General features: G+C 35.1%; 2 protein-coding genes across 4 annotated transcripts; one reads left to right on the plus strand and one right to left on the minus strand.

Annotated features, from left to right (window-relative positions):
• Positions 1 to 8,039: 8,039 nt before the first annotated feature.
• On the minus strand, positions 8,040 to 14,628 carry LOC107767095 (uncharacterized). Of its 3 annotated transcripts, XM_016586009.2 has the most exons (6): positions 14,538 to 14,628; positions 13,251 to 13,385; positions 13,072 to 13,161; positions 12,242 to 12,391; positions 9,784 to 11,375; positions 8,040 to 9,457 (listed from the first exon to the last, which is right to left on the minus strand). In XM_016586009.2, exons 3-6 carry the CDS (start codon positions 13,129 to 13,131, stop codon positions 8,560 to 8,562), a joined length of 2,700 nt encoding a protein of 899 aa, XP_016441495.2. In that variant the 5' UTR covers positions 13,132 to 13,161; positions 13,251 to 13,385; positions 14,538 to 14,628; the 3' UTR covers positions 8,040 to 8,559. The 3 variants fall into 3 exon arrangements, with proteins under 3 accessions (XP_016441495.2, XP_075085519.1, XP_075085520.1); XM_075229418.1 differs by lacking the exon at positions 14,538 to 14,628 and having other exon boundaries at positions 13,012 to 13,161; positions 13,251 to 13,309; XM_075229419.1 differs by lacking the exons at positions 13,072 to 13,161; positions 13,251 to 13,385; positions 14,538 to 14,628 and adding an exon at positions 12,478 to 13,005.
• A 7,323-nt stretch (positions 14,629 to 21,951) lies between these two features.
• On the plus strand, positions 21,952 to 22,509 carry LOC142168856 (secreted RxLR effector protein 161-like). Its single transcript, XM_075230023.1, has one exon. It carries the CDS (start codon positions 21,952 to 21,954, stop codon positions 22,507 to 22,509), a length of 558 nt encoding a protein of 185 aa, XP_075086124.1.
• Positions 22,510 to 26,966: the final 4,457 nt, after the last annotated feature.

Raw genomic sequence — 26,966 nt, forward strand, 5'->3', positions numbered from 1 at the left:
TAACATAATAGATAGGAAATTGCATACCTTCCTCTTCCTGTACCAGGACTCCACTTACCGCTACCTTGGATACCGCTAAGTACATATACAATTGTTCGTCTGCCTTCAGAGTATGAAGCAAATGTGGGCTCGAGAGGTACTGCTTGAGTTCCTCCAAGGCTTGTTGGCACTCCGGAGTCCATGAGAAGTTATTCTTCTTCTTCAACAGTGAGAAGAACCGGTGGCTCTTGTCGGAGGGCCTCGAGATGAATCGACCCAAAGCGGCTATGCGCGCGATTAACCTTTGAACAGCCTTGACATTGTCCACAACAGCGATGTCCTCGATGGCCTTGATCTTATCGTGATTAATCTCGATTCCCCGGTTGGACACCATGAATCCGAGGAATTTCCCGGACCCGACTCCGTATGCGCATTTCTCTAGGTTCAGCTTCATATTATATTTCTTCAATATGTTGAAGGTTTCCTGTAAATGTTTCAAATGGTCCTCTGCTCGCAGGGACTTAACTAACATATCATCAATGTAAACCTCCATTGATTTTCCTATTTGTTCTTCGAACATCCGATCTACTAAGCGTTGGTAAGTGGCACCGGCGTTTTTTAGTTCGAATAGCATTATGTTATAGCGGTAGGTACCATATTTAGTGATGAAAGACATTTTTTCATGGTCGTCTGGGTCCATCTGAATTTGGTTGTACCCGGAGTAGGCGTCGAGAAAACTGAGGATCTCGTAGTCGGCCGTTGCATCGATCATTAGGGGTGTACAAAGAAAACCGATAAACCGCACCAAACCGATAGTCTGAGTCAAACCAAAAAAAATGATGTGGTTTGGTTTGATTTGGTTTGATGTTGGAAAATAAAATCCGACCATAATTGGTTTGGTTTGGTTTTAACTAAAAAAAGTCAAACCGAAACCAAACCAACCCGATAGTACATTTATATAATTTTTAAAAATATTTTATACATATAAATATTTATTGTAATGTAATTTATAAATATTTCTTAAACTTTTTCACAGTTTTATCTTTTAACGTATTATTTCAAGTTTAGACTTAACATTCTTGAATGGTAAATAAATTTTATAGCCCATAAATGTAGTAACTAAAACAAAGTTCAAATCAATACTAATGCTAACAAAAGAAAATCAATTCAATACTAGAAATGCAGATAGTGTTGGATAATTATTTTAGTTTTACATTGGTTTATAATGAAAATGCATAACTCAGTTTATCTTTTTCTTTAGTGCTTAGTTATGTAATTAATATTAGTACTTATTATCTATACTTATTTTAACATGACTTATATAGTATTTTTAGATTATGTTAATTTTTATTATGGCTTATTAATTAGCAATATTTGTCTTATGTAATTTTATTATTTTATCTTTGTTATTGAATATTTTAGTATAATGCTATGACGTATCTCATATTATTGTGTTAGTTTCTTAGAAAACACATTATATAGTTGTATTTTACTAGGACTTAAGAAATATTTGGAGCACAAGTTACATATTTTATGCTATGAAAACTTTACCGAAAAAAAACCGAAAACCTGAAAAAACCCGAAAAAACCGAGAAAAACCGAGATTGAAAAACCCGACTTTGTCGATTTGGTTTGGTTTATAAATTTAAAACCCCGACACCATTGGTTTTGTTTGATAATTGAAAATCTGAACCAACCCGACTTATGTACACCCCTATCGATCATGCGATCGATGTTTGGCAGAGGGAAAGAGTCCTTGGGGCATGCCTTGTTTAAGTCTTTAAACTCTACACACATTCTTAATTTATTCCCCTTTTTAGGGACTACTACTACGTTTGCTAACCAATCTGGGTACTTAACCTCCCGAATGGACCCTATTTTAAGGAGTTTAGATACCTTGTCCTTGATGAATGCATGCTTGACTTCGGACTGAGGCCTCCTTTTCTGCTTGACCGGATGGAACTTCGGATCTAGGCTCAGCTTGTGATTAGTTATCTCCGGTGGAATCCCTTTCATATCGAGGTGGGACCAAGCGAAACAATCTATGTTAGCTATAAGGAATTGAATGAGTTTTTCCATGAGCTCGGGACTTAATCTCGTGCCCAGGTATACCTTACAATCGGGCAGGTGCTTGATCAATATGACGTGTTCCAGTTCTTCGACCGTTTATTTGGTGGCGTCAGAATCATCGGGGACTATGAAAGACCTGGGAACTCCGTAGTCGTCGTCCTCACCCATCCCCTACTTCTCCGGTTCGATCGAGGTCGGTGTCGGTAATTGCTATTTGGTTTCCTCTCTGGCAACCGGACTTATACCCTTTGATGTCGAAAGTGCGGATACTGGGATCACCTCATCGACCGCAAACATCTCCTTAGCGGCCGGTTGTTCTCCATAAATTTTTTTAATCCCTCCTGGCATCGGGAATTTTAGCACTTGGTGCAGCGTCGAGGGTACTGACCTCCTGTTTTGAGTCCACGGTCTCCCGAGCAGAGCATTGTACCTCATGTCTCCTTCGATCACGTAGAACTTTGTTTCCCGAATGGTTCCGGCGGTGTTCACCGGTAATATTATCTCCCCTCTAGTGGTCTCACATGCCATGTTGAATCCGTTTAGAACTCTGACTGCAAGCACGATTTGGTCTTGTAGACCTAGTTGTTCCACGATCCTCGATCTAATGATATTGGCCGAGCTACCTGAATCAATTAACATACGCTTAACTCGAGATTTATTTGTGAGTACAGATATTACCAGTGCATCGTTGTGGGGCTGAACGATGCCTTCAGCGTCCTCGTCGTTGAAAGACAAGGTTCCTTCCGGTACGTAATCTCAAGTCTATTTTCCCTCGTGATGGATACTTCGGTGCGCTTTAACATTGGCCCTTGGGGAACGTCGAACTCACCGATGATTAAGTTAATGACATACTGAGGCTCTTCCTGCTCGATCTGCTTACTAGAATCTATATTCCATAAATAATTTTTGGCTCGATCGCTCAGGAATTCCCGGAGATGTCTGTTGTTGATTAACCAGGCTACTTCTTCTCTCAATTGTCGGCAATCTTCTGTTCTGTGGCCGTGAGTGCCATGAAATTTACACAATAAGTTGGGATCCCTTTGGGCTGAATTGGACTGTATAGGTCGAGGCCACTTGGTGTCTTTGATGCGTCCGATGGCAGATACGATGGCAGCGGCATCGACGTTGAAGTTGTACTCTGATAACCTCGGCGCTTCCTTAGGCCCGATGGGCCTGTCGAAACCGTTTTTGCTTATGAGTCATCGGTTATTTTGACCTCGATCGCTTCTCCTTTCACTCCTCATAGGGTTTCGTCCAGACCCATTACCCCTACGATCACCGGTGTACGGTTGATACTGATCTCTACTTGACCTTGGTTCACGGTCAATGTCTCTTTTGGATCTGTCACTAGCTCGGACGGGATAAACAGACCTGGAAGGGGCCCCAAGCTGATCATCTTCGACCCTAATTTTTGATTGATACCGGTTATGCACATAGGCCTAAGTTACAACCGGATATTCTACCAGATTTTGCTTCAATTGCTGCGAAGCCAATGAGCTTCGAGTATTGAATCCTTGGGTGAAGGCCTGAACGGACCAATCGTTCGCCACCGGTGGCAAGTCCATCCGTTCCATTTGAAACCTTGACACGAACTCCCTGAGCATCTCGTTATCTCTTTTTGCTTTACCTTGAAAAGATCCGACTTCCTGGTCTCGACCTTGATGGCTCCGGCGTGCGCTTTTACAAAAGTATGTGCAAGCATAGCAAATGAGTTAATAAAATTGGGGGGTAAGTTGTGATACCATATCATAACTCCTTTTGGCAAGGTCTCTTCGAACTTTATCAGCAGGACAGGTTCGATCTCATCATCTTCCAAGTCGTTCCCCTTGATGGCGCACGTATGAGGTCACATGTTCATTGGATCAGTTGTTCTGTTGTACTTAGGAATTTCAGGCATGTGGAACTTTTTTGGTATTGGCTTCGGAGCTGCGCTCGGAGAAAAAGGTTTTTGAACAAACTTTTTGGAATCTAGGCCTTTCAGTATCGGTGGTGCTTCGGGGATTTGGTCGACCCTGGAGTTGTAGGTCGACCTTCTTGTCGTTGGCTTCGATTTTCTTTTCTCCCATTTCTACCCGTTTTGTCAATTCCTCGAGCATCTTTATTATCTCAGGATTGGTCCAGGGTTCAGCTTCATTTGGCCTATTTGTGGCTGGTTCATGATTGTTTTCTCGGGATAGTTCGGGCTCAACTCTACTGGGAGCGCGACTTTGGTTTTGCAGTTGGACTATCGCTACCTGCTGAGCCTGCAGCATTTCTAAGATCACCAACAAGTTGATCCCATCTCCTTCACTGTTACGTGTATTTTGGGCTACCAATCGAACTCCCCCGTGGACGTTGTTCTCAGGATCGGTAGGCAAATTCGCGTTAATGGCCACATGTGAGTTGGCGTCGATCGGGTCCGCGGCCGGAATTCCGTTGGGATCGGCAGTGGGCACCTCATTACCGGGCACCATATTGTTGCTCTCGCCATGGTGGCCAGACTCAGCATCCATGTTTAGAGGGGCAGATTGGGAGTTCGATATTTTAAACTTAGACCAGAAATCAAAGACACTCCAAAGAACAAGTGTGAAGTAGGGTGTGTTATGAAAATTTGTATCAAATTACCACTATTATCCTTAGCCCCACGGTGGGCGCCAAACTGTTTACCCTCAAAATCGGATAACAATTAAATCTGTAAGTGGTTTTAAGGATATGCGGATTAATTTGATACAAAATAATAGATTGAGTTAGAATAGACAAGTAAAGATACAGTAAATTCAAACCACGCGAGGAGGATGATTCCAGCCTTAGTGAAGCATTCACCCTCGATCCGGGCTCACAATGGACAATTTTGATGAACGAGAGAAAAGCTTACAGTAATAGTGAAAATAGTAGTATATTGCTTTGGAATGCATGTTACAATGTGTCTAATGAATTATCAGACCCCCTTTATATAGTAGAGGAATCCTACTCTAAGTACAATTCCATAAAAGATAAAAAATCTTCTGTGATTAACTAAATGCCGGTTCTTCATCGATGCGTGCCGAGATCCACGCCGTGATATCCGCTCGGTAACGGATATTACGGCCTTCTGTTGGTCGTGCTTGATTGCCCGATAATGTTCTCCGAAGTCTTTCAGGACTTGGATCGATCTCGAATCATAACCCCGATATTCTCGAGGGCAGACATCGTGCCCCCGGATTCTGACTCGATGAGACCCTCGCTTCGATTCTTATCCTTTGCAATCATATCTCGAGCTCGTTTTATCCTATTGGAGGCCAGAGTGTATCATGAGCTCGGTTTTTACCCGTATATAATTTTATACATAATCAGTATATAATTTTCATATATTGACTAATAAATATAATTATTTGTGGCCGACCGACCAAACGTGTGACTTGCCCTTTTTTTAATTGTTTCTCTCTCTCGGTCTGGACGTCGACGTGTCCATATGAGTGAACCAAGTTATTCAAAATTGAAATTTCGAAGCAAAAAAATAAAAAGTTTTAAAAATTTTGCACTAAATTGAATATCATCATATTTAGAATTCTAAATTTTTGAATATTAATTACATTTCACGTCATCCATAAAGTAGGCTTAAGTTAAAATTTGATTAAAATTCTAATTATATTGAATAATGAAGTACAAAACTTACATATCTATTACTAACTAATAAATAATTATCATTTATTAAATTAACATATGAAATTTTAAATTAATTACTAGTTTTAGTTAACAATTGAACATAATAGAGAAATCTATTTTTAAAGTAATAATTACATCAATCAACCAATTCAATCCAGCCCGTCGAACTAACTCAGTCAAGTCCAAGCCTAGTTAAATCCTACCAAAGGCACTATTCTCTTGTTTTTGTTTAGGATCCCTTCAAAACAATTTTCGGGATCAACAAAAGAATAACAGAAACTTTGTGACTTAAAAATCAGAGAACATACTCCATAGTGTAATCTAACAAAAAAGGAAATCAAATAAATAACTAGCTAAAATAAAAGCAACTTTAAATGAGAATCTTGAACCTTGATATTCCACGCTCGTTTAAAGCAATAATATAAAATATTCATAATTAAAACTTTCCCTAATTGGAAGAGAACAATCCTTTCTAAATGTGACGCTGTAAATTCATAGAAACTAATTCATTACAAGGATTGCCTCCTAAAATAGTGGGAACCATATCATTATTTCTCCCCATATTTCAGTTTCATGAAACTCAAAACCATGTGCTATATAAAGGACATAAAACTCAAAAGAATGAACAATAATAACAAATAACAACATATGGCTTCTTCTATACTACTACACGTTCCAACCCTTGTTCTATTTTTGTTCATAACTTGTTCATTAGTAGCTCCAGCACCAGACACATACTATATCGACATCATTGATTCAATACCTAATTATAATTTGCACGTCGAGTGTGACTTAAATGGATTGCAATATCCAGAAGTAAAACTTACAGAGGGTACGATTCAAACTTACAATGTCGACGTTGACCTACCAAGACCAGGTGGTAATTATGTGTTGTCATGTGATGTGGATTATGGATCTGCTAGAATTATGTCGGGGTTGAATTTTATTCTGTTTGATTATCAGAGAGATAAAAATAGATGTGCTAATAAAAGGTGCAGTTGGGAGATTAATGAGGATGGAGCTTTCCTTAAGGTTAGGTTATACGAGTTTGAGGAACAATAAGGACTAATGTCAAATTAGTTCTTTATTCTATTAGTGGATAATATTTGGTAGTTTTTACCTAGATGTACACATATAAAGAGACGACAGATCCATACAACTATATATTCTCTTTGATTTATTAATTAGAACAATCAACTTTTATTATATTTGTAAGAGTAAATCTCTTATTATAACGACTTGGTTCTAGCCACTACAGAACCTTATAGAATGTAAGCTTGTTTGTGAGAGTCAATTGGTTGAAATTCTGCCGCAATTGCTTAACAATTTGTTTTGATGGTTGTTATCGTATTGTTACGCCTTGTTTGGATGATTGTTACCTTTTGTTTTGTATTGTATTGTTACTTAAAATATAATATTTGTTTTGATTGTTATTTAAATCTTGTTGTATCGTATCCTTAAATCTTTCGTTACGTAACTGACAAAATGTGTCACTTTATGGAATGACTAATTTGGTATGGTCACGTCTTTGCCTTATTTTTTTTCTCATCTAGCCCTTTCTTATTATTAAATAATCCTATTTTATCTTTTACTATACTTTTTTATATACTAATTCTACTTTGTACCTTACTTTTTCTTTATAATATTAGAAGTTTATTATTCATATTATTGGTGCATGACATCATGAAACAACGGCAAATAATACAATCTATTTAGACATTGTATACATCAAAACGATATAGTACCATATAATACAATGATATATGATACATTATAAAACGATTCATAACAACCATCCAAACAAGTTGTTATTATAAATACGTGTTTATTTTGAGTGTTACTTTAATTAATTTTATTGTATCGTATCGTTAAATATATTGTTACATAGCGATGAAACACCCCTTTTACATAACAACTAATTTGGTGTGGTTGTATTGTTGACTTATTGCCCTTACTGTAATTCTATTTTACTTTTCACCCTACCCTTTTTAATCATCACTCTAACTCATACTCTACTTTTTTTGTAACATTGTATGCCTATTTTTCAACTTGCTGATGTGTGACATTAAACGATATAATCTATCTAAACATTATATACACTAAAATAATACAATATATTAAGAAATGGTATGCAACAATCGTCCAAACAAATTATAAACAAATTTCTAATGAACTTGCCGAGTATCGTGACAAAAGACACTAAAGCATGTATTCCTTTTTAACATAGTACTATGCAATTAAAGCATGTATTATGATTCTTTTCTTAATGAAAATTGAACTGGGGCTAAACCAACTTACCCAATCAGATCTCAATTTAAATGTCTAACTGTATTCCCTTCATACGATGTGGAACAAAGACTTGGGAATAAGAATAACAATGGTCTTATTGAATTTAAAATGTGCATTTTTGTTATGCGAAAAGCTTTACCACGATATCAATAGCTCAAAATAAAGTTTGAAATAAATCATTCAACCCCCATCTCTCACCCAACCTGCCGCCGCAAAGAAAGCCAGCTCTATTTCTTAATTATTAGGTGCTTAAGGCTTCATAATAAATCTGGCATATACAGTAGTAAAGAAATTTCACAACGTTTACTAAAATAACATTCCTTCTCCAACAGTACAGCTATTGTGTATAGCGCTTCTGTTCTGTCATATCCACATGTTAGAAGTGTCTAACTGCATCAATTCTGCACTTGCTTCACTTATGTAAATACGAGTACTAAGAACATCTTATGGTGCTATCCCGAAATCGCCGAAACAAAACTTAGAGTTTTGTGGACAATCCTAGTGATGCACCTTTATCTAGAACAGATTAAGTCCAATGCAAACAATACCTGATTATGATTTGCATGTCACTGCAGAAGTGAACCACTCCAGTATAAGTTAGCCACTGTCAGCTAGGCTCACCAAGTGAGTAACCACATCTTCCAGGTGAGAGAAGTGAGTCAAGAACTTGTCTCGAATATCAGTGGAGTCGTACTGGTTATGCTGCCACTCAGAAAGAGCATCACCCATAACCTTCAATCCATCCCTCAGTAATTCCACTCCTTTGGTAACTCTGTCAGGAAATTTTCTTTTTCTATTGGTTTGCTTTTCATTGTCAACTTCCATGGGCTCGCAGACCACAAGCTTTGGATCAACATCTCTTATCTTTTTAAAGGTTTCTTTTAGCATTTGCCCATCTATAGCAAGCATGTTAATCGTGTCAGGACAAGGTTTTATCTTTGGACATGCTGTTTCCTTCTCAAGAAATTCTTTTAGCTCAGACATAAATCTCTCCTCATCAGCTTCTTTTCCTGTTTCCAGATCAAAAGAAAGAGCTGCATCCTGAGGCACAAATCTCCAAAGCTCACTACAAGTAGTGCGGCCAGCAAAATATCCAAAGGCTGTGATAGCAAGATGAACAAGTGCCCAATGACGCTCTTCAAGCAACATGTGATACAGCTCCCACATAGCTGAACTAACTGCACTGTCCTCTCGGTCTTCCAATTCAATGTGACCAAGGCCAGCCATAAAAGATGACAAGTTTGGTTTACATTGAAATGATTTTCCGTCTGATAAAGCTGGTCCAGAGATGAAGAGGTTCTGAAGCGCCAATATGACTTGTTCCATGTCATTGGAAGTATACAAATGCTTCATGTTAGAAATGATTCCTAGTGTCTCACTAAGAAGCCTGCGGTATTTATCCTTTATTTTGATTTCTGAAGAATCTCTGTATTTGTGAATAATAGCAACAAGGAACTTTATAGTCTTCATCTCAGCATCGGATATGCTGATTAGGCTGCAAAAAGAGAAAAGAAGAAAAGAAACATAGGGAATCTAAGTTGGGTACTTGAAATTTATCAATAGTAAAAGCCTACTATCATTAAAAAGCAGAGGCCAACAAAAAACACTAACCTTGTTAGTCACTTGCTTTATCATTAAAACACCAACTTTTCTTACTCTTTTGTTTTATGAAAACGTTTAAATAGTTAAGTGCTTTCCACGATAAGCTTAAAACTGTAAATTTCAACATTCTATACTAGTTTGACAAGAATAGACATTTGTGGCTTAGCCAATTAAGTTTGAGAAATTAGCCAATTCATGCAAAAGGAGCTGATTACATACTGAAACTGCAGAGCGGCAGAGAGAGCAAAGACTGGAGCACCATAAATAGCAGAGCCGCCTTCTCTCGGTAGTTTACCACCAAAACTCTCAAGGAAGTCAAAGTATTGAGTTACAATTCGTTGCTTTGCCTCACTTCTGAATTTTTCTGAAAGTGAATTTAGTGGGAATCCCTCCATAAGCAGGGCTAAGTATGTAGTTGGTGAATACTGTGATGTGTTATATCCAACAACTGTATTATAAACTTTATCTACCATACACTTTGGACCACATGTAACCAGTACACAGAGAAATCTCGCCAGTTTTCGCACCAGACTATTAGGGTTTAGTGCAAAGTTAGAAGCTTCTGTGTGCTTCATTAATGAGCAAAACTTTTCAATAATGCCATCTACCACAACTTTGTCAGCGTGACGAGAGATAAAGCACCAAAGTTCAGTAACAATCTCACAACATAGAAAGTGAGGATGAAAAAGGTTTTCAAGCAGGAAAGACTCTACGTCACACCAAGCTTGACTTGAAGAGGTAACTATCATGAAGGTTTTCAAGGCATTAATTATGAAATGGAACAGGGGCTCATCAGATTCATGTTTCTGACTAGTACGAGACATTGTAGGAAGTTCCAAGACAAGAATGGAAGAATACACATCTTCATCAGTAAATATGCACAATAACCATCCAAGTTTTCTAGCCATCCCTAGTCTCGCATCATCTTCAATATCAGGTGCGTTTTTCAGAAGATTAACAAATAAGGCTACTCGGCCAATAAACAGCACCTTTGCTCCCTGCATAGTGCCAGAACTTACAGAGAAAATTGCACTCATTCCGCCAGCTTCAGTAATACTGCACCCAGGAACATTTTCTAAATCAGTTTCCTCACCAAACAACCAGTCCAAAATTTGAAACTTCTGCTTTGATTTCACTTGAGCTGAATTAAGGAAAGAGTTAAGCATATGAAAGGATGTCGGCTCCAAAATTTCTGCAATTGCATCACCAGCAAATTTGAGCAGCTCATTTTTAATGAGGAAAATTCTAAAGGTTGAGATCATTATGACAGATAATATTATATCTTTGAACACATAAAATGCCTCGGATGTGTACTGAGAGATAATTCGTACAGCATTAATCAGGTAAAATTTGACTGGAAGAAATACGCGTCTAGCTTCCACTGCAGAAACTGTTTCTTTCAATGTGGATGACCACGTCTCAGCCGCACATCTCAAAGATCCATTAGCCAGATAAATAAGAGTCAGAATAATATCTCCTACATTCAACTTTACAGCCAAAGCACCCTTGCCAAGCTGAAGTAAGTTAACTACACCTTTCCATGACAAATTAATTAAGCTCACAAGATTTCCTCCATCATTAGCTGCAAGGACGCCCAATTCACACAATTTCTCAACCGTAAATTTCATTATCCTGTTAACATGATCTGCACTTTCAGCCTCTTCATAGTCCACAACTTTTCTTTCCTCCTCCATCATCTTAAGGTAAGAATCCCAGTTTATGCCATGGGAATATACCTTACATAGACGTACCAGAGCATCAAGAACTTCTAATGCAATTTTCTGCACTTCGGAACCAAATGAGGAAATTGCCTGGAGACAATCACGAAAATTTAGAGCAGTAAAGAAAATAATAGCAAACAGTTCTGAACAGTTCAAACAATTTTTCTCCATTTGCATATACCTATGTATATTCAGAATGGTTTGACTACATTACACCTACATATTTGGGGGGTGGGGGGGGGGGGAGCAATTTCTGTATCAGATTTGCTCGAGGTTGGTAAGAAGGAAAAGATGGGAATAGAATATGGGTGAAACAGGACGCATATACATGAAAAGATGGTTCAACTGCTTTATTTTTTTCATTTTTGACAAGCGGTAGTATGACTGCTATTAAAGCCCTGTAGTTTGTTCAATTTATGGTTAAATGCAATAATATACAGTTTTATTTTGTCTGCTGGAATTTAGTCAACAATTTATTACTCAAGAGTATGCTGATCATTGTGGTTTTCAACCATTGGTTGGTTTGGACAAGATCTCTCAATTTATATTTCTATGCTGAGTCTAATGAATTCTAGCAATTTCTTGAGAGTAACCATTACTTGTAATAATTGCCAAGCAATATGCAACCTACTGCTGTATTATGAAAAATGGCAACCATTTGACCCTATTTTTAGATCAAAATGGCTAACATGAAAAAAGTTTTAACTCGAGTACCAAACTGCTACAAGGGACATGGTAGAAGGTACTTGGCAAATAAGAGGGTCCGCAGCAAGTGTCAGCATTGTAATCGCAGAAATTAGAGTGTCAAAAATAACAATTTTAGCACCATGATAGGAGAGTATATATATTGACATTTTTGGGTAAGACAGACATGTGTAACAGAGAGGGAAAACGCAAAAATAAAAGTATTCACTTGAAACACGACAAAAGGGCCAGTATAAATCAGAAGTTTCTACCTTCTGAGCTAAAATACAGTCCTTTGTGAGATTTAATTCCTCCAATATGAAATTTTCAACAATAGACATTAACCCCTTATCAACCGCAATGGGGTATCTGGTCAAAGCTGCGAAAATAGAGGCAGAGTAGCCAAGCAAATCCAATAGCAACTGAGAAAAATCGAGATCTGTCAGAAGCTAAAACTTGATAGCATTGTTAGAGACACTACATGCATTTCAAAATTAAGGAAACTTACATTATAAGGAAATGCAACACATAAAACAGTCACCAGCTGAACTCTGTACAGCTAAAACATGACTACGGAATCCAAAAGGGGCTTCCACTTTGCACAGTTCAGTTTGGGTTTTTTACCAGTTACTTAAATCAACTAGCTTCATGACACAACAAACAACAATAATGTTATCAACAGGTAAACTCATGTGATCCAGTTCAGTTTAAAGTGTAATAGACAGTTTGGTTGGTTTTGTTATGTTGACTGCATTTGCTTGTTTATCCATGTGGTGCTAGGATTTAACATTAAGACACCAGACAGTGTAACTAAAGAAGTGCAGTGGATTTTTCAAAGTCAGAATGAAAAGAAAAATTCGTAACCAAAAAGACAAAAAGATTACATGCTAGGGAAATAATGAAAGAGGCTTTCACAAGAGAAGGAATTATGGTCTTCTGATTGTTATGCAGGTGGACGACTATGATGCAACATTCAAACTCAAATAAAGAAAATTGCAACCATATTGATCTCAAGAACTCAAAAGGAAGATGAGAACCTCACATTGAAATGCCAACCAATTTACCAGGGACATTGTCCGTATGCTAAAAGTAATAATTTGACCTGATAAAAGAGGCTACTATGTTCTTCTTCAGGTGACTCCTGAGTCGACATGAGTGTCATCTGTAGATGCTTTTTACACCATGCGGCAGCCTAATGATTAAGAACTTAATATAAGCAATCTGTATCATCAAGATCACGGGTCACTTAATTAAGGAGAAAAGGGATGAAACAGAACTTACTTTGGCTCCTAGGCCTACAAACTGCCCTAGGCATGCAGATATGTCTGACGGCAGATATTTTGCAGCCACATGCAAAATGGTTTTGTTCAATTTGCATTGAGAAATGTCGAGACATGTGAAGTCTTCCCAGAGTGTCCAGTAAAATGTCAAGGTAGATAACAAAGAGTTGCTACTAAAATGAGATCAAGCTAGCTGTTTTACCAAACCAGAAGAATTTGAGCCAGATCTTCCATAAATACATTTATTAAATTGCAACATCATTCATAACACACAACCTTTATATAGCTCTCGCATAAATACATTTACTTGTTTTGCTGTAGCTCTGGCATGGTATTTCATTCTAACAAAACCTCTATATAGCATCAGAGCTCTGTTTGCTTACAAGAAAATAAACAAGATACAACAGCAATGACGAAGAAAGCATTTACCAATTGTTTACCACCGAAAAGACAAACCATTTTGGAAAGACCAATTCAGACACTGTCAGCAGTACCAAATTCAAAAGTATGCTGAAGAACACAGGTAAAGCGTCGTCGATGAATGAGTGAATTATTGTAACTCTTACCTAAACATATGCTCAAAGGTCAAACTCATAGAGAAGATAGAACTTATGAATAGTGACTCTTCAGTTGTCATTTCTGTGGTTAACTGCAAATTTAAGAATTGAAACTAATAGCATGTTTGGCCAAGCTTCTAAAATCAGCTTATTTTGAGAAGTGTTTTTACTCAAAAGTACTTTTGGTGAGAAGCAGTTTGTGTTTGGCTAATTAATTTGAAAAGCACTTCTAAGCAGCAATTAGTGTTTGGCCAAGCTATAAAAAAGTGATTCTAAATGTATTTTTCTCAAAAGTGTTTTTCAAAAAAGTGCTTCCGGAGAGAAGCTACTTTTTTCTGCTTCCACTCAAAAGTACTTTTTTTTCTTCTAAAAGCTTGGCCGAACACTTCAACTTTGAAAAAGAAAAGCACTTCTTTTTAAAAAAGAAGTGCTTTTAGCCTTGGAGAAGCTTGGCCAAACAGGCTATAAAAATGGTGTTCCCAATTTCTCAAGCCTTGGCACATTAGTTCTCTCAACCAAATTTGTCGTAGTCTCCATTTGATTATAGAAAATCATTTCTTGTAACTGGAATGTGTACATACATCACCTATGGCAATGATAAACCCACAACCTAGTTCCCAGCTTTTGAGTCTTTACAGACAGTAAACCGAATTCTCCTTTTCTCAATCCAATTAATCCATGGCATTATACTGTGAGATCAAGAAAAGTATGTCTAATAGTCATCAGGATACTTGTAAGGATTCTATAAGAGAAGCCACTTCTGATTTCTCTGACAGATCTAACTCACCAAGTTCATCAAGCAAGTCAACACGATTCTCAACAACCTGCGGGATAGAAAGGACGCTATTGAACCAATAATAGGATACAAATAACTAGCAAATAATATCAAGGAATAGCTTAACATTTAAACAAAGCTAAGAAGTTATTAGGTATGATTTAAGATAGTGAAAGCCATCAAGAAGAAAAGAAAAGACGAGTATAGAAAGTATCCGAAAAGAACAAAAGATTTAGAATATATTAGTGACAAGTGGAACAATGTTTGTGGAAAATGCCTTATCTTGGGCAGAATACTTTCGGTGGCAACTTACAAACCAAGTTATAGCAAGCTTCTATAAGAGCACAAAACACAAACATCTACCCTACCGGCTTGAATAAAAATGTTGAGCTTTTTTCATTGATTTTAATATTACATATGACTTGGACACAACTCAGCTAAACTTGCACAAACAAGGAAAAAGACAGAAATAACTTTCCTATAAAACCCTCATTCTTTCTAATCAGCGTATACACCTTTTAAGCTCCAATCAGAAGTCCTTACTTTGCATCCTTATATGAACTATATTAAGGTCATTGCATTCAGCCATTCACTTAGTTCCTATTGATATTTTTTTTATCAGTAAGTTAAATTTTATTGACAAAAGAAGCCAAGCACTAAGCTAGCGCCGGAAGTCACAGAATGAGAAGGCCCTGTATACAGAAACAAACTAGATATCTTTACGTATATAATACATACATGAATAGGTGTGCTCTTTCCTTTGAACATTTTCCTTCACACGAAAAACAAAACCTTAAAACAATCTACACTAGTTCCAAAGGTGTTTATCCAGTGGCGGAGCTACAAGTCTAGCTATGAGTTCGGCAGAACCCAAGCTTCAACTCAGACTCTGTATTTGTGTTAAAATATCTATTGAATATGTGTAAATAATCTATCCCGAACCCACTAACTTATCTTGTCCTAGAATACGGAATCCATATACTTAAAATTCTGACTCCGCCTCTAGTTTCAGCAAACTACACCTCATAATAATGAAATTATCAAAAATACAATGCAACTTCTAAAAACTAAAGGAAACGTGATGAGGAAAAAATACAACACTAGAATCGAATAACTAAAACTGATATTAGTCATTTTGACCTCTAAAGTCAACTTAGGGCACTAAAAAGTGGAACAACTGAGCAGAATCTAATAAAAAAAAAATTACAGAAACTAAACCCTAATAAACAATCTAAACTACTTCCAATAGCAATTAATTCAAAACGAGACTCATAATAACAAAATTACAGTGAATTAAATTCTGAAATAAAAAGAAATTTATACAAATTAATTGTGAAATGATACAAACAGTTGAATCAAATGAATGAAATTGAAATTAGTCAATTTGACCTCTAAAGTCAACTTAGGGCACCAAAAAGTGGGACAAAATGAGTAGAATCTAATCAAAAATCACTGAAACTAAACCCTAAAAAACAATCTACACTATTTCAAATAGAAATTTCATAAAATTATAGTGAATTAACTATTGCAATACGGAGAAAATTTATACAAAATAACTGAAACACCGACAGAGGAAATACAAACAGTTGAATCAAATGACTGAGATTGAAATTAGTCAGTTTGGCTTCTACAGTCAAGTTAGAGCACCTAGATTGAAATTAAACCCTAAAAATGTAACACTATTTCTAATATCAAGCTGACACTCATAATAACGAAATTTATAATGAAATAACTTATGAAAAATACTAGGAATTTATGAAAATGAAATAACAGATGAATAAAAATAAGTGCAATTGGATTTTTGAATTATGAGCTAAGAATAAAAGCTTACATCGGAAGATTTGATAGCTTCGACCAAGCTTCGTATATCTCTGCCGGACTTTGGTTTTGAGTAGTTCATTTTCTCTCTCTGTGAATTTTCTCTTGGAATTTTTCCCGCCTTTGCCTATATTTATAGTGAGAGTGGAGGAACTTATTGATAAATTTATAAATTTTGTTAGTACCCTTGAATTTAAAGTCTATTTACATACTGATACCCTGTTCGATGTAGTATTAGCTCAGGTGCCCCGTTTTGGTTTTTTTTTTTTTTTTTTTTTATGTGTCACTTTACTATTTTGAGGAGCTCATAAATAGCAGAAAATGATTTACTATGCCCATTTATGATTTGAATAGCAGAAAATGACCATACAAAGATCTTTAATTTTTTTAATTGACAAATCTCCTATTTAACTTTATTCGTTCCAATTTATGTGACACATTTTTCTTATTAGTTCGTTAAAAAAATAATGACGCACTATATTTAAAAATAATTTAACATTAAACTTTTATTTTATTCATTTTATTCGTATTGAAAAGTTTTTATAGTCACACAAATATTATAAAATGTTTAAGATCATAAGTTTCAAATGTCTTTTTGTCACACAAATATTATGGCATTTTAAGACCACATGGTTCAAAAGCCTTCTTTTTTCAACAAAAGGAGTATTATTATTAATCTCCTATGAAAATAATTATATAACTGAAATAACATTTGCTATAAACTACAAAATTAAATCTTTCAACCATAGATAAATAGGTCCAACTTTAAATTTTATTTCGAGGCTGAAGGATTAAGTTTTCCTACGTGTGTGCCCAATAAGTTTAAGGCCCATAATTAATATTTAATTAATGAACAAATCTCATCCGTCCGATCGGTTACTTGATGGACGTACCGGATTAAGTAAAAATATCTATAAATTGGTCTCTCCCCACTCATTAGGGTTACCGTATTTTATTTCTCTCTTATATCACTAAAGGCGACAATAACGAAAGTTAGGGTAAGAAACCAATTCCAATTAACGCTTCCGCTTCGTGATAATGGTTTACGATTCAGGTATGTTTTCTTCAATAGTTTTATGTAAGATTATCATGTTCAAGATCCTGATATGAATCAAGTTTATGCTTACACGTGGTATCATGAGCCTGGGATTTGAATTGATAATTTTCGATAAAGTATGTAATGTTAAACACATATATGTAATACGTGTGCCACCTTATGGATTACAGTAGCCATGGAAGAAAATTAATATGCACAATTATTTTTTGTTTGCGTTTTATGTCCGTTTTCGGACTCCACATTCTTTGTGCAATTAATAATACAACACTATACTAAGAATTAAAATACTAGTCTTTGTTGGTTTGGTGTTGAAGTGCCGAGATATATTTATTTATATCTTCACCCTTTTCAAATGTGATTCAGCATTGAATGAAGTTATATTGATTAAGATTACGAAAAATTCTGATGATTGTTACTACTTTTAAGCAATTTGGGGCCATGATATTTATAAATTAAATAAAAGGAGATTTGATGTTGAATCCCTAACATGCCTATTTGCCTAATGTTACTGCCGATGGCGTTGTCTGTTTGATCTCCTTTAGAGTTTCAGTGCTATCTAAGGATTAAGTATTAAGTGTTTGATCTCCATTAGAGTTTCAGTGCCATCTAAGGATTAAATATTAGGTATTTAACGTTATTAGCAGTGCTTAATTAATGTATACTTTGAAGTTACGTAGTTGGTTAGTCACCAAAGTGATCAAACTACATTGTTTAAAATATTCACATGCATAAAATTTTCTGATATTTATTTTATGTGTGCATTTATGTTTATATAGTTTGTTAGTCACCAAAGAGGTCAAACTAGTATATTCATGAAAAATATGTATACATAAAATTATAATTTATCCATAAAATTAATGAAATGCCAATAATTAAAAATTAGTGGATAAATTAATTTTTACTATTGCTAGAACTTAAGAATTTACCCAAAGGTGAATCAATTATTCTATGAATAGTGAATATGATGAGGTAAAATTAATATTCTTTAGTCAAATATATATTGTATGTCCAAAGATGGCATATATATTTGGTTAAAATATTTAATTACCTATTGAAGACTAAATGGCATTTAAATTATGATAGTGTGTCATAGTATCTACCCAAAGGAGAATTGCGATATACTTTTATTGTTTTACTGAATCCATATTGATTTGTGAGCATGTATTATCTATTTTGCAGCTATTCCTCTTCATTCGCATGCTTCGTTTGTTACTATGTTCAACGGATTGAACTTCTCTGAATGGCATGAACAAATCCAGTTCCACTTAGGTGTAATGGATCTTGACTTGGCTCTGCTGAATGATAAGCCCGTTGCCATTACTGATACGAGCAGTGCGGATGAGAAGTCTTTCCATAAAGTATGGGAACGCTCTAACAGGCTGAGCCTTATGTTTATGCGAATGAGTATTGCCAACAACATTAAGAGTACTATTCCACAAACAGAAAGTGCCAGGGAATACCTGAAGTTTGTGGAAGAACGTTTTCGTTTTACAGATAAGTCTCTCGCTGGTACACTAATGGCTGAACTCACGACCATGAAGTTTGATGGGTCGCGTAGTATGCAAAACCATATCATCGAGATGACTAACATTGCAACAAGACTTCGGACCTTGGGGATGAAAGTGGATGACTCCTTCTTGGTTCAGTTTATTCTGAACTCGTTGCCTCCTGAGTATGGACCTTTTCAAATTAACTATAACACTATTAAGGATAAATGGAATGTTAGTGACTTATCCAGTATGATTACTTATGAGGAGTCAAGACTTAAGAAACAAGGGAGTCATTCAATTAACCTCATGGGTCAAGGAGCTGGTAAAGGACTTAATTTGAAGGCCAACAAGTTCAAGAAGAAGAAAGCACCTGCTAAAACTCCACAGGATGCTAACAAGTAACATAAGGCAGATACTTGTCCTTTATGTAACAAGGAAGGACACTATCAGAAGTGCTTTTGTATGTTTCGAATCAAAGTTAGTAGAAGTTCCTAATAATACTTGGTGGCTTGATTCTTATGCAACTGCTCATGTATCTACTACGTTGCAGGGATTCCTTATGATCCAAACTACAAATCCAAATAAGGATTTCTTGTTCATGAAAAATCGTATGAAGGCTCCAATTAAAGGCATAGGGACTTATCGTTTGATCATGGAGACTGGACGTCACCTTGATCTATTACAGACTCTTTATGTACCTTCATTTTCTAGGAATTTGATTTCTCTTTCAAGATTTGATGTTTCTGGATTTGATATAAAGTTTGGAAATTGATGTTTTAATTTATATAAGAATGCTATTTTTTTTTATAATTATGGTATTCTTAATGATGATTTATATAAATTGAAACTCGATATTGACTTTTTTGAATCCCTTCTTACTGTTCAATATAATGTTGGAATTAAACGTAGTTCACTAGATGAAAGTTCTGCTTACTTGTGGCATAGACGTTTGGGTCATATATCCAAAGAAAAGTTAGAAAGATTAGTAAAGAATGAGATTCTTTCGAATCTAAATTTTACTAATCTTACTATATGTTTGGATTGCATTAAGGGAAAGCAAACCAAGTATAGTAAGAAAGGTGCCACAAGAAGCATCCAACTTCTTGAAATTATACACACCGATATTTGTGGGACCCTTTGATGTTTCATCTTTTGGTGGAGAGAAATATTTTATCACTTTTATCGATGATTTTTCATGTTATGGATACATCTATTTGCTGAAAGAAAATTCTCAACCAGCAGATACTCTCAAAATATTTGTTGATGAGGTTGAAAGGCAATTAAATAAAAAGGTGAAAATTATTAGGTCAGATGGAGATGGTGAATATTATGGAAAATATAATGAATCAGGACAATATCCAGGTCCATTTGCAAAGTTCCTCGAGGAACGTGGCATATGTGCCCAGTATACTATGCCAGAAACACCTCAACAAAATAGTGTTGCAGAAAGGCATAATCGAACACTTATGGATATGGTTAGGAGCATGATGAGTAATTCCTCATTACCCAAACCATTGTGGATGTATGCTCTTAAAACCGTTGTATATTTATTAAACAGGATTCCTAGTAAGGCAGTTCTAAAAACTCCTTTTGAACTATGGGCATGTAGGAAACCTAGTTTAATGCACATGCATATTTGGGGTTGCCCAGCGGAAACTAGAGTTATAATCCACAAGAAAAGAAATAAATTCTCGAACAGTATGTGGTTACTTTATTGGTTACCTAGAGAAATCTAAAGGGTATGTGTTTTACTGTCCAAACCATAGTTCGAGAATTGTTGAAACCGGTAATGCAAGATTCATTGAAAATAGTGAAGTTAATGGGAGTGTTAAAAAATAAAGTGTATAAATAAAAGAGGTGAGGGTCAATATTCCATTACCCATGAATGTGCCTACTTCCACACAAATATCAAATATTATTCCAGTTGTTGAAGAATACTTTGACAACACCGAGCAACATTTGGATGAAACACTTTATGAATAAACTAACTCACAAATATCTGACACAAATGAACCACAAGAAATGCCATTAAGAAAATCTCAAAAAGTTAGAAAATCGGTTATTTCGGATGATTACATGGTTTATTTGCAAGAGTCAAATTTTGACATTGGTCTTAATAAAGATTCGGTTTCATTTTCACAAGCCATAGAAAGTAATGAGTTTGACAAATGGATTGACGCCATGAAGGAAGAGTTAAAATCCATGGAATATAATAAAGTCTGGGATCTCGTTGAATTGCCATAAAGTTCTAAAAAATCGGGTGTAGATGGGTCTTTAAGACCAAACATGATTTAAATGGCAATATTGAACGATACAAAGCCAGACTTATTGCCAAGGGTTATACTCAAAAAGGAGGCATTGATTATAAAGAGACCTTTTCACCGGTCTCAAAGAAAGACTCGGTAAGAATTATTATGGCTTTGGTGGCTCATTATGATTTAGAGTTACACCAAATGGATGTGAAAACTACCTTTCTTAATGGAGATCTCGAGAAAGAAGTCTATATGGACCAATTAGAGGGTTTCAAAACTAAAGAAAAGGGTCAAATGGTGTGTAAACTGAAGAAGTCAATATATGGACTTAAACAAGTCTCACGACAATGGTATATAAAGTTTAATAATACCATAACATATTTTGGATTTTTGGAAAATACTATTGATCGGTGTATATACCAAAAGATCAGTGGGAGCAAGTTTATATTTTTAGTCATATATGTTGATGATATTCTACTTATTGCTAATGATTTAGGCATATTGCGTGAGACTAAAGATTTTCTCTCTAAGAATTTTGAAATGAAAGATATGGGTGAGGCATCCTATGTGATAGGCATAGAAATATTTTGTGATAGATCACAAAGATTATTAGGATTGTCTCAGAAAGGCTATATCGAAAGAGTTCTAGAGAGATTTAACATGAATAACTGTTCAGCATAAATTGTTCCAATTCAAAAAGGGGACAAATTTAATCTCATGCAATGCCCTAAGAATGATGTAGAACGAAAAGAAATGGAATCAATTCCCTACTCTTCTATTGTTGGTAGCCTGATGTATGCTCAGACTTGCACAATACCGGATATTAGTTTTGCTGTCGGAATGCTGGGAAGATATCAGAGTAACCCAGGAATTGATCACTGGAAAGCTGCAAAGAAAGTTTTGAGGTACCTAAAAGGAACGAAGGATTACATGCTCATGTATAGGAGATACAAGTATTTGGAAGTTGTTGGAAATTCGGATTCAGATTTCACTGGATGTATTGACACTAGAAAGTCCACGTTTGGTTATTTGTTCCAATTGGCTGAAGGAGCAATATCATGGAAGAGTGCCAAACAGTCTGCCATTGCTACATCCACGATGGAAGCAGAATTTGTGACGTGTTTTGAAGCCACAATTCATGCATTATGGTTGCGAAACTTTATTTCAGGATTTGGGGTTGTCGACACCATTACCAAGCCGCTGAAAATTTACTGTGATAATTCTGCAGTCTCCAGGAACAATAAGTACTCCAAAGGTGCCAAGTATATGGAATTAAAGTACTTTACCGTCAAGGAGGAAGTTCAGAAATAAAGAGTGTCACTTGAGCATATTAGAACTGATCTCATGATTGCAGATCTGTTAACGAATGGTTTACAGTCAAAGATATTTAAAGAACATGTACATAGTATGGGTCTCGGTTGTATTTATGATTCATATATTTATGATGTTTCGACACTCTGAGCTTATTTATGTGTTTCTGATATACATTAGTGATTTCCTGTTTCTCATAATGGTGTACACATTATTGTTTTGAGATATTACAGGATAAGTCTCAATGAGACATTATTGTGGACTATAATATTTTATATCTTATGGACCTGGTACGATGAGTTACTAATATTGTAGTATATGGAAGGGAGTTTGTAGACAAATTATATATAACTGCCAGAACTCACATTTAGTAGTTTATCGTATTATGGTATTTATGATGGACATTATAGAAGAGATTTGTTTATGCGCAACTAATGTTTATATTATTAAATATTAATATTATGTGATTATTGGGCCAAATGGGAGAATATAAGTTTTTCTACGTGTGTGGCCCAATAAGTTTAAGGCTCATAATTAATATTTAATTAATGAACAAATCTCATCAGTCCGATTGGTTACTTGATGGACGTACCCGATTAAGTGAGAACCTCTATAAATTGGTCCTCTCCCCACCCATTGGGGTTATCATATTTTATTTCTCTCTCCCATCACTAAAGGCGACAGTAACGAAAGCTAGGGCAAGAAACCAATTCTAATTAACGCTTCTGCTTTGTGATAATGGCTTACGATTCAGGTATGTTTTCTTTAACAGTTTTATGTAAGATTATCATGTTCAAGATCCTGGTATGAATTAAGTTTATTCTTACAAAGGATTCCAAGGTAGGGGTGTTCCTGGGTCCACTTGGTTCGGACCAAAACCAAAACCAATAATATATGACATAATTCTAATAGAATTATCATTTTCAAAATTAACAAAATGTAACAACCCGGCCGATCGTTTTGAGTATCACAACCCCGTTTCTTCCATTTACTGCTCAATTTATACCTTACAATTAATTTATAACTTATTGGGTTAGTTGGTTCGGTCCGGAAGGATTTCGGAGTGAAATGAGACACTTAATCTCATAATTGAAAACTTAAGTTGGAAAAGTTGACTGGATATTCACTTATGTGTAAACGACCTCGGAATTGAATTCTGATAATTTCAATAGCTCTGTATGGTAATTTTGGACTTAGGAGCGTGTCCGAAAAATTATTTGGAGGTACGTAGTGGAATTAGGTTTGAAATGGCGAAAGTTTATTTTTTGGAAAGTTTGACCGAGGGGTTGACTTTTTGATATCGGGGTCGGAATCCGATTCTGAAAATTGAAATAGGTCCGTAATGTGAAATGTGACTTGTGTGCAAAATTTGAAGTCATTCCGGATTGATTTGATGTGTTTCAGCACAAGATATAAAATTTAAAAATTTTAAAGTTCATTAGGCTTGAATCTATGTGTTATTCGTATTTTTAGTGTTGTTTGATGTGATTTGAGGCCTCGAATAGGTCTGTGGTATATTATAGGACTTGTTGGTATATTTGATTGAGGTCTCGGGGGCCTCGGGTGAGTTTCAGATGGTTAACAGATCAAATTCGAACTTAAAACCACTGCTAAAAATTTTGCTTATGGTATTTTCGCACCTGCGGAAGTATGATCACAGGTGCGAAGTCGCATGTGCGCGCAATCAGTCGCAGAAGCGGCCAAGAGTGGAACTGGGCAGTGCTTGCAGGTGCAAGAAATTTTCCCGCATCTGCGAGGCCGCAGGTGCGAAGGGTAACGCGTATCTGCGAGCCCGCAGATGCGAGAAGGGCGCCGCAGATGCGAGGTTTTGGAAGGCTGGCTGTGTCCGTAGGCGCGCAATTTTTCCGTAAAAGCGGATGCGCAGGTGCGAGCCCAGGCACCGCAAGTGCGGAAATTCCCGGGCAGTGTTAAAAATGAGTCTCCAAGATTTTTCTCATTTTGGACATTTTGGAGCTCGGTTTGGGCGATTTTGGAGAGAAATTTTTCCACACAACTTGGGGTAAGTGTTCTTGACTCCCTTGTGGTTATATTTTTTTAATTAATCTTCATTTTTGGTATAGGATTATCGAATCTTCAAGAGAAATAGACGGAAATTTCTTTAATGTCACAAAACAATTTTTTTTTGAGTTTTGAATACCAATTCGGAGTCGGATTTGAGTGAAATTAGTATGGTTGAACTTGTAACTGGATGGGTTATCGTATTTTGTAAGTTTCGTCGGATTCTAAGATATGGCCCCCACGGATGATTTTTGGGGCGTAATTTCAGTTTTTATGGAAAATATTGGTATTTTGATATGGAATTAATTCCTATAAATTGTGTGGACTGAATCAAATTAATTGTGACTAGATTCGAGCCGTTCGAAATTTGTAACGCGCAGAATGAAATTTCTGGAGCATTGTTTAGCTTGCTCGACATTGGATTCGGCTTGTTCGAGGTAAGTAACTCTTCTAATCTTGGAGGTAAGGGTATGGACGCTGAATATATGTAATATGTGAATTTTGGGAGGTGACGTACATGCTAGGTGACGGGCGTGTGGGTGTGCACTATAGAAATTGTGACATAATTGTTTTCGTAAAATTTTGTAGTCAAAATAATATTGGCATTTTCTATGTAGTTTTTATGTGTTAAAGAAATTGAGCTGAGAATAGGGGTGGCAAGTGGGCCGGGCCCGGTCCTAAGTGGGCTTCGCGGGCCCGGTTCTAAGTGGCCCGGTCCTATGCGGTCCGGTCCTAAACGGTCCTGGGCTTCGCGGGCTTATTGCTGGAACCGGCTCGGGACCGGGACCACGAACTAACGGGCCCGGGTTTAGTGGGCCGGTCCCGGGCCTAAACGGGCCCAACAGACTCAACAGATACTTTCTATTTTTAATTTTTTTTTATAGAAGTTAGAGAAAAAAATAGTAATAAAGATATATAAGCTATATTCGATTTATATACTATATATACATCTTAAAATATATATATACTATATTATATATACATAGTATACATCTTAAAATATACTATATATACATCTTAAGATATACTATATATATATATAGTATAGTATAGTAGATCTTAAGATATATATACATCTTAAGATATATATGCATCTTAATATATATATATATATATAGTAGATCTTAATATATATATACATCTTAAGATATATAAGCTATATATATATATATAGTAAGATGTATATATAGTATATCTTAAGATGTATACTATCGAATATGACTTATAAACTATGTATATATATTATAGTATATATAGTATATTATAGTGTATATATACATTTTAACTATATATATATAGTTATATACACACTATACTATATATACATAGTATATTCGATATACTATACTATATATACATATATATAAGCTTATATATAAGCTTATATATATATACTATACTATACTATATATACATCTTAAGATATATAAGCTATATTCAATTTATATACTATATATACATCTTAAGATATATAAGCTATATTCGATTTATATACTATATATACATATATATAGTAAGATGTATATATATTTTAGTATAGTATAGTATATACTATATATACAACTTAAGATATATAAGCTATATTCGATATATTCGATATACATATATATATATATATAAGCTTATATATATATATATACTATACTATACTATGTATACATCTTAAGATATATAAGCTATATTCGATTTATATACTATATATACATCTTAAGATATATATATATATATATATATATATATATATACACACACACACACACACACACACACACACACACACACACACACACTACTATATATACATAGTATATAAATCATATTCGATAGTATACATCTTAAGATATATATAATATATATAGTAAGATGTATATATATATTATAGTATAGTATAGTATATACTATATATACAGCTTAAGATATATAAGCTATATTCGATATATTTATATATATATATTATATATATATATATAGAGATGTATATATAGTATAGACTATAGTATAGTATATATAAAAGCTTATATGTATACTAAACTATACTATAATATATATACATCTTACTATATATAAGCTATATTCGATTTATATACTATAAATACATCTTAAGATATACTATATATACATGTATATCTACTATATATCTAGTATATCTAGTATACTATGTATATATAGTATATCTTAAGATGTATATATAGTATATCGAATATAGTTTATATATCTTATGAGATGTATATATAGTATAGACTATAGTATAGTATAAATATAAGCTTATATGTATACTATACTATAACTATAATATATATACATCTTACTATATATAAGCTATATTCGATTTATATACTATATATACATCTTAAGATATACTATATATACATGTATATCTACTATATATATCTAGTATATCTAGTATACTATGTATATATAGTATATCTTAAGATGTA

The sequence above is a fragment of the Nicotiana tabacum genome, chromosome 14 (genome assembly GCF_000715075.1).
Source record: "Nicotiana tabacum cultivar K326 chromosome 14, ASM71507v2, whole genome shotgun sequence".
In the NCBI taxonomy this organism is placed as follows: domain Eukaryota; kingdom Viridiplantae; phylum Streptophyta; class Magnoliopsida; order Solanales; family Solanaceae; genus Nicotiana; species Nicotiana tabacum.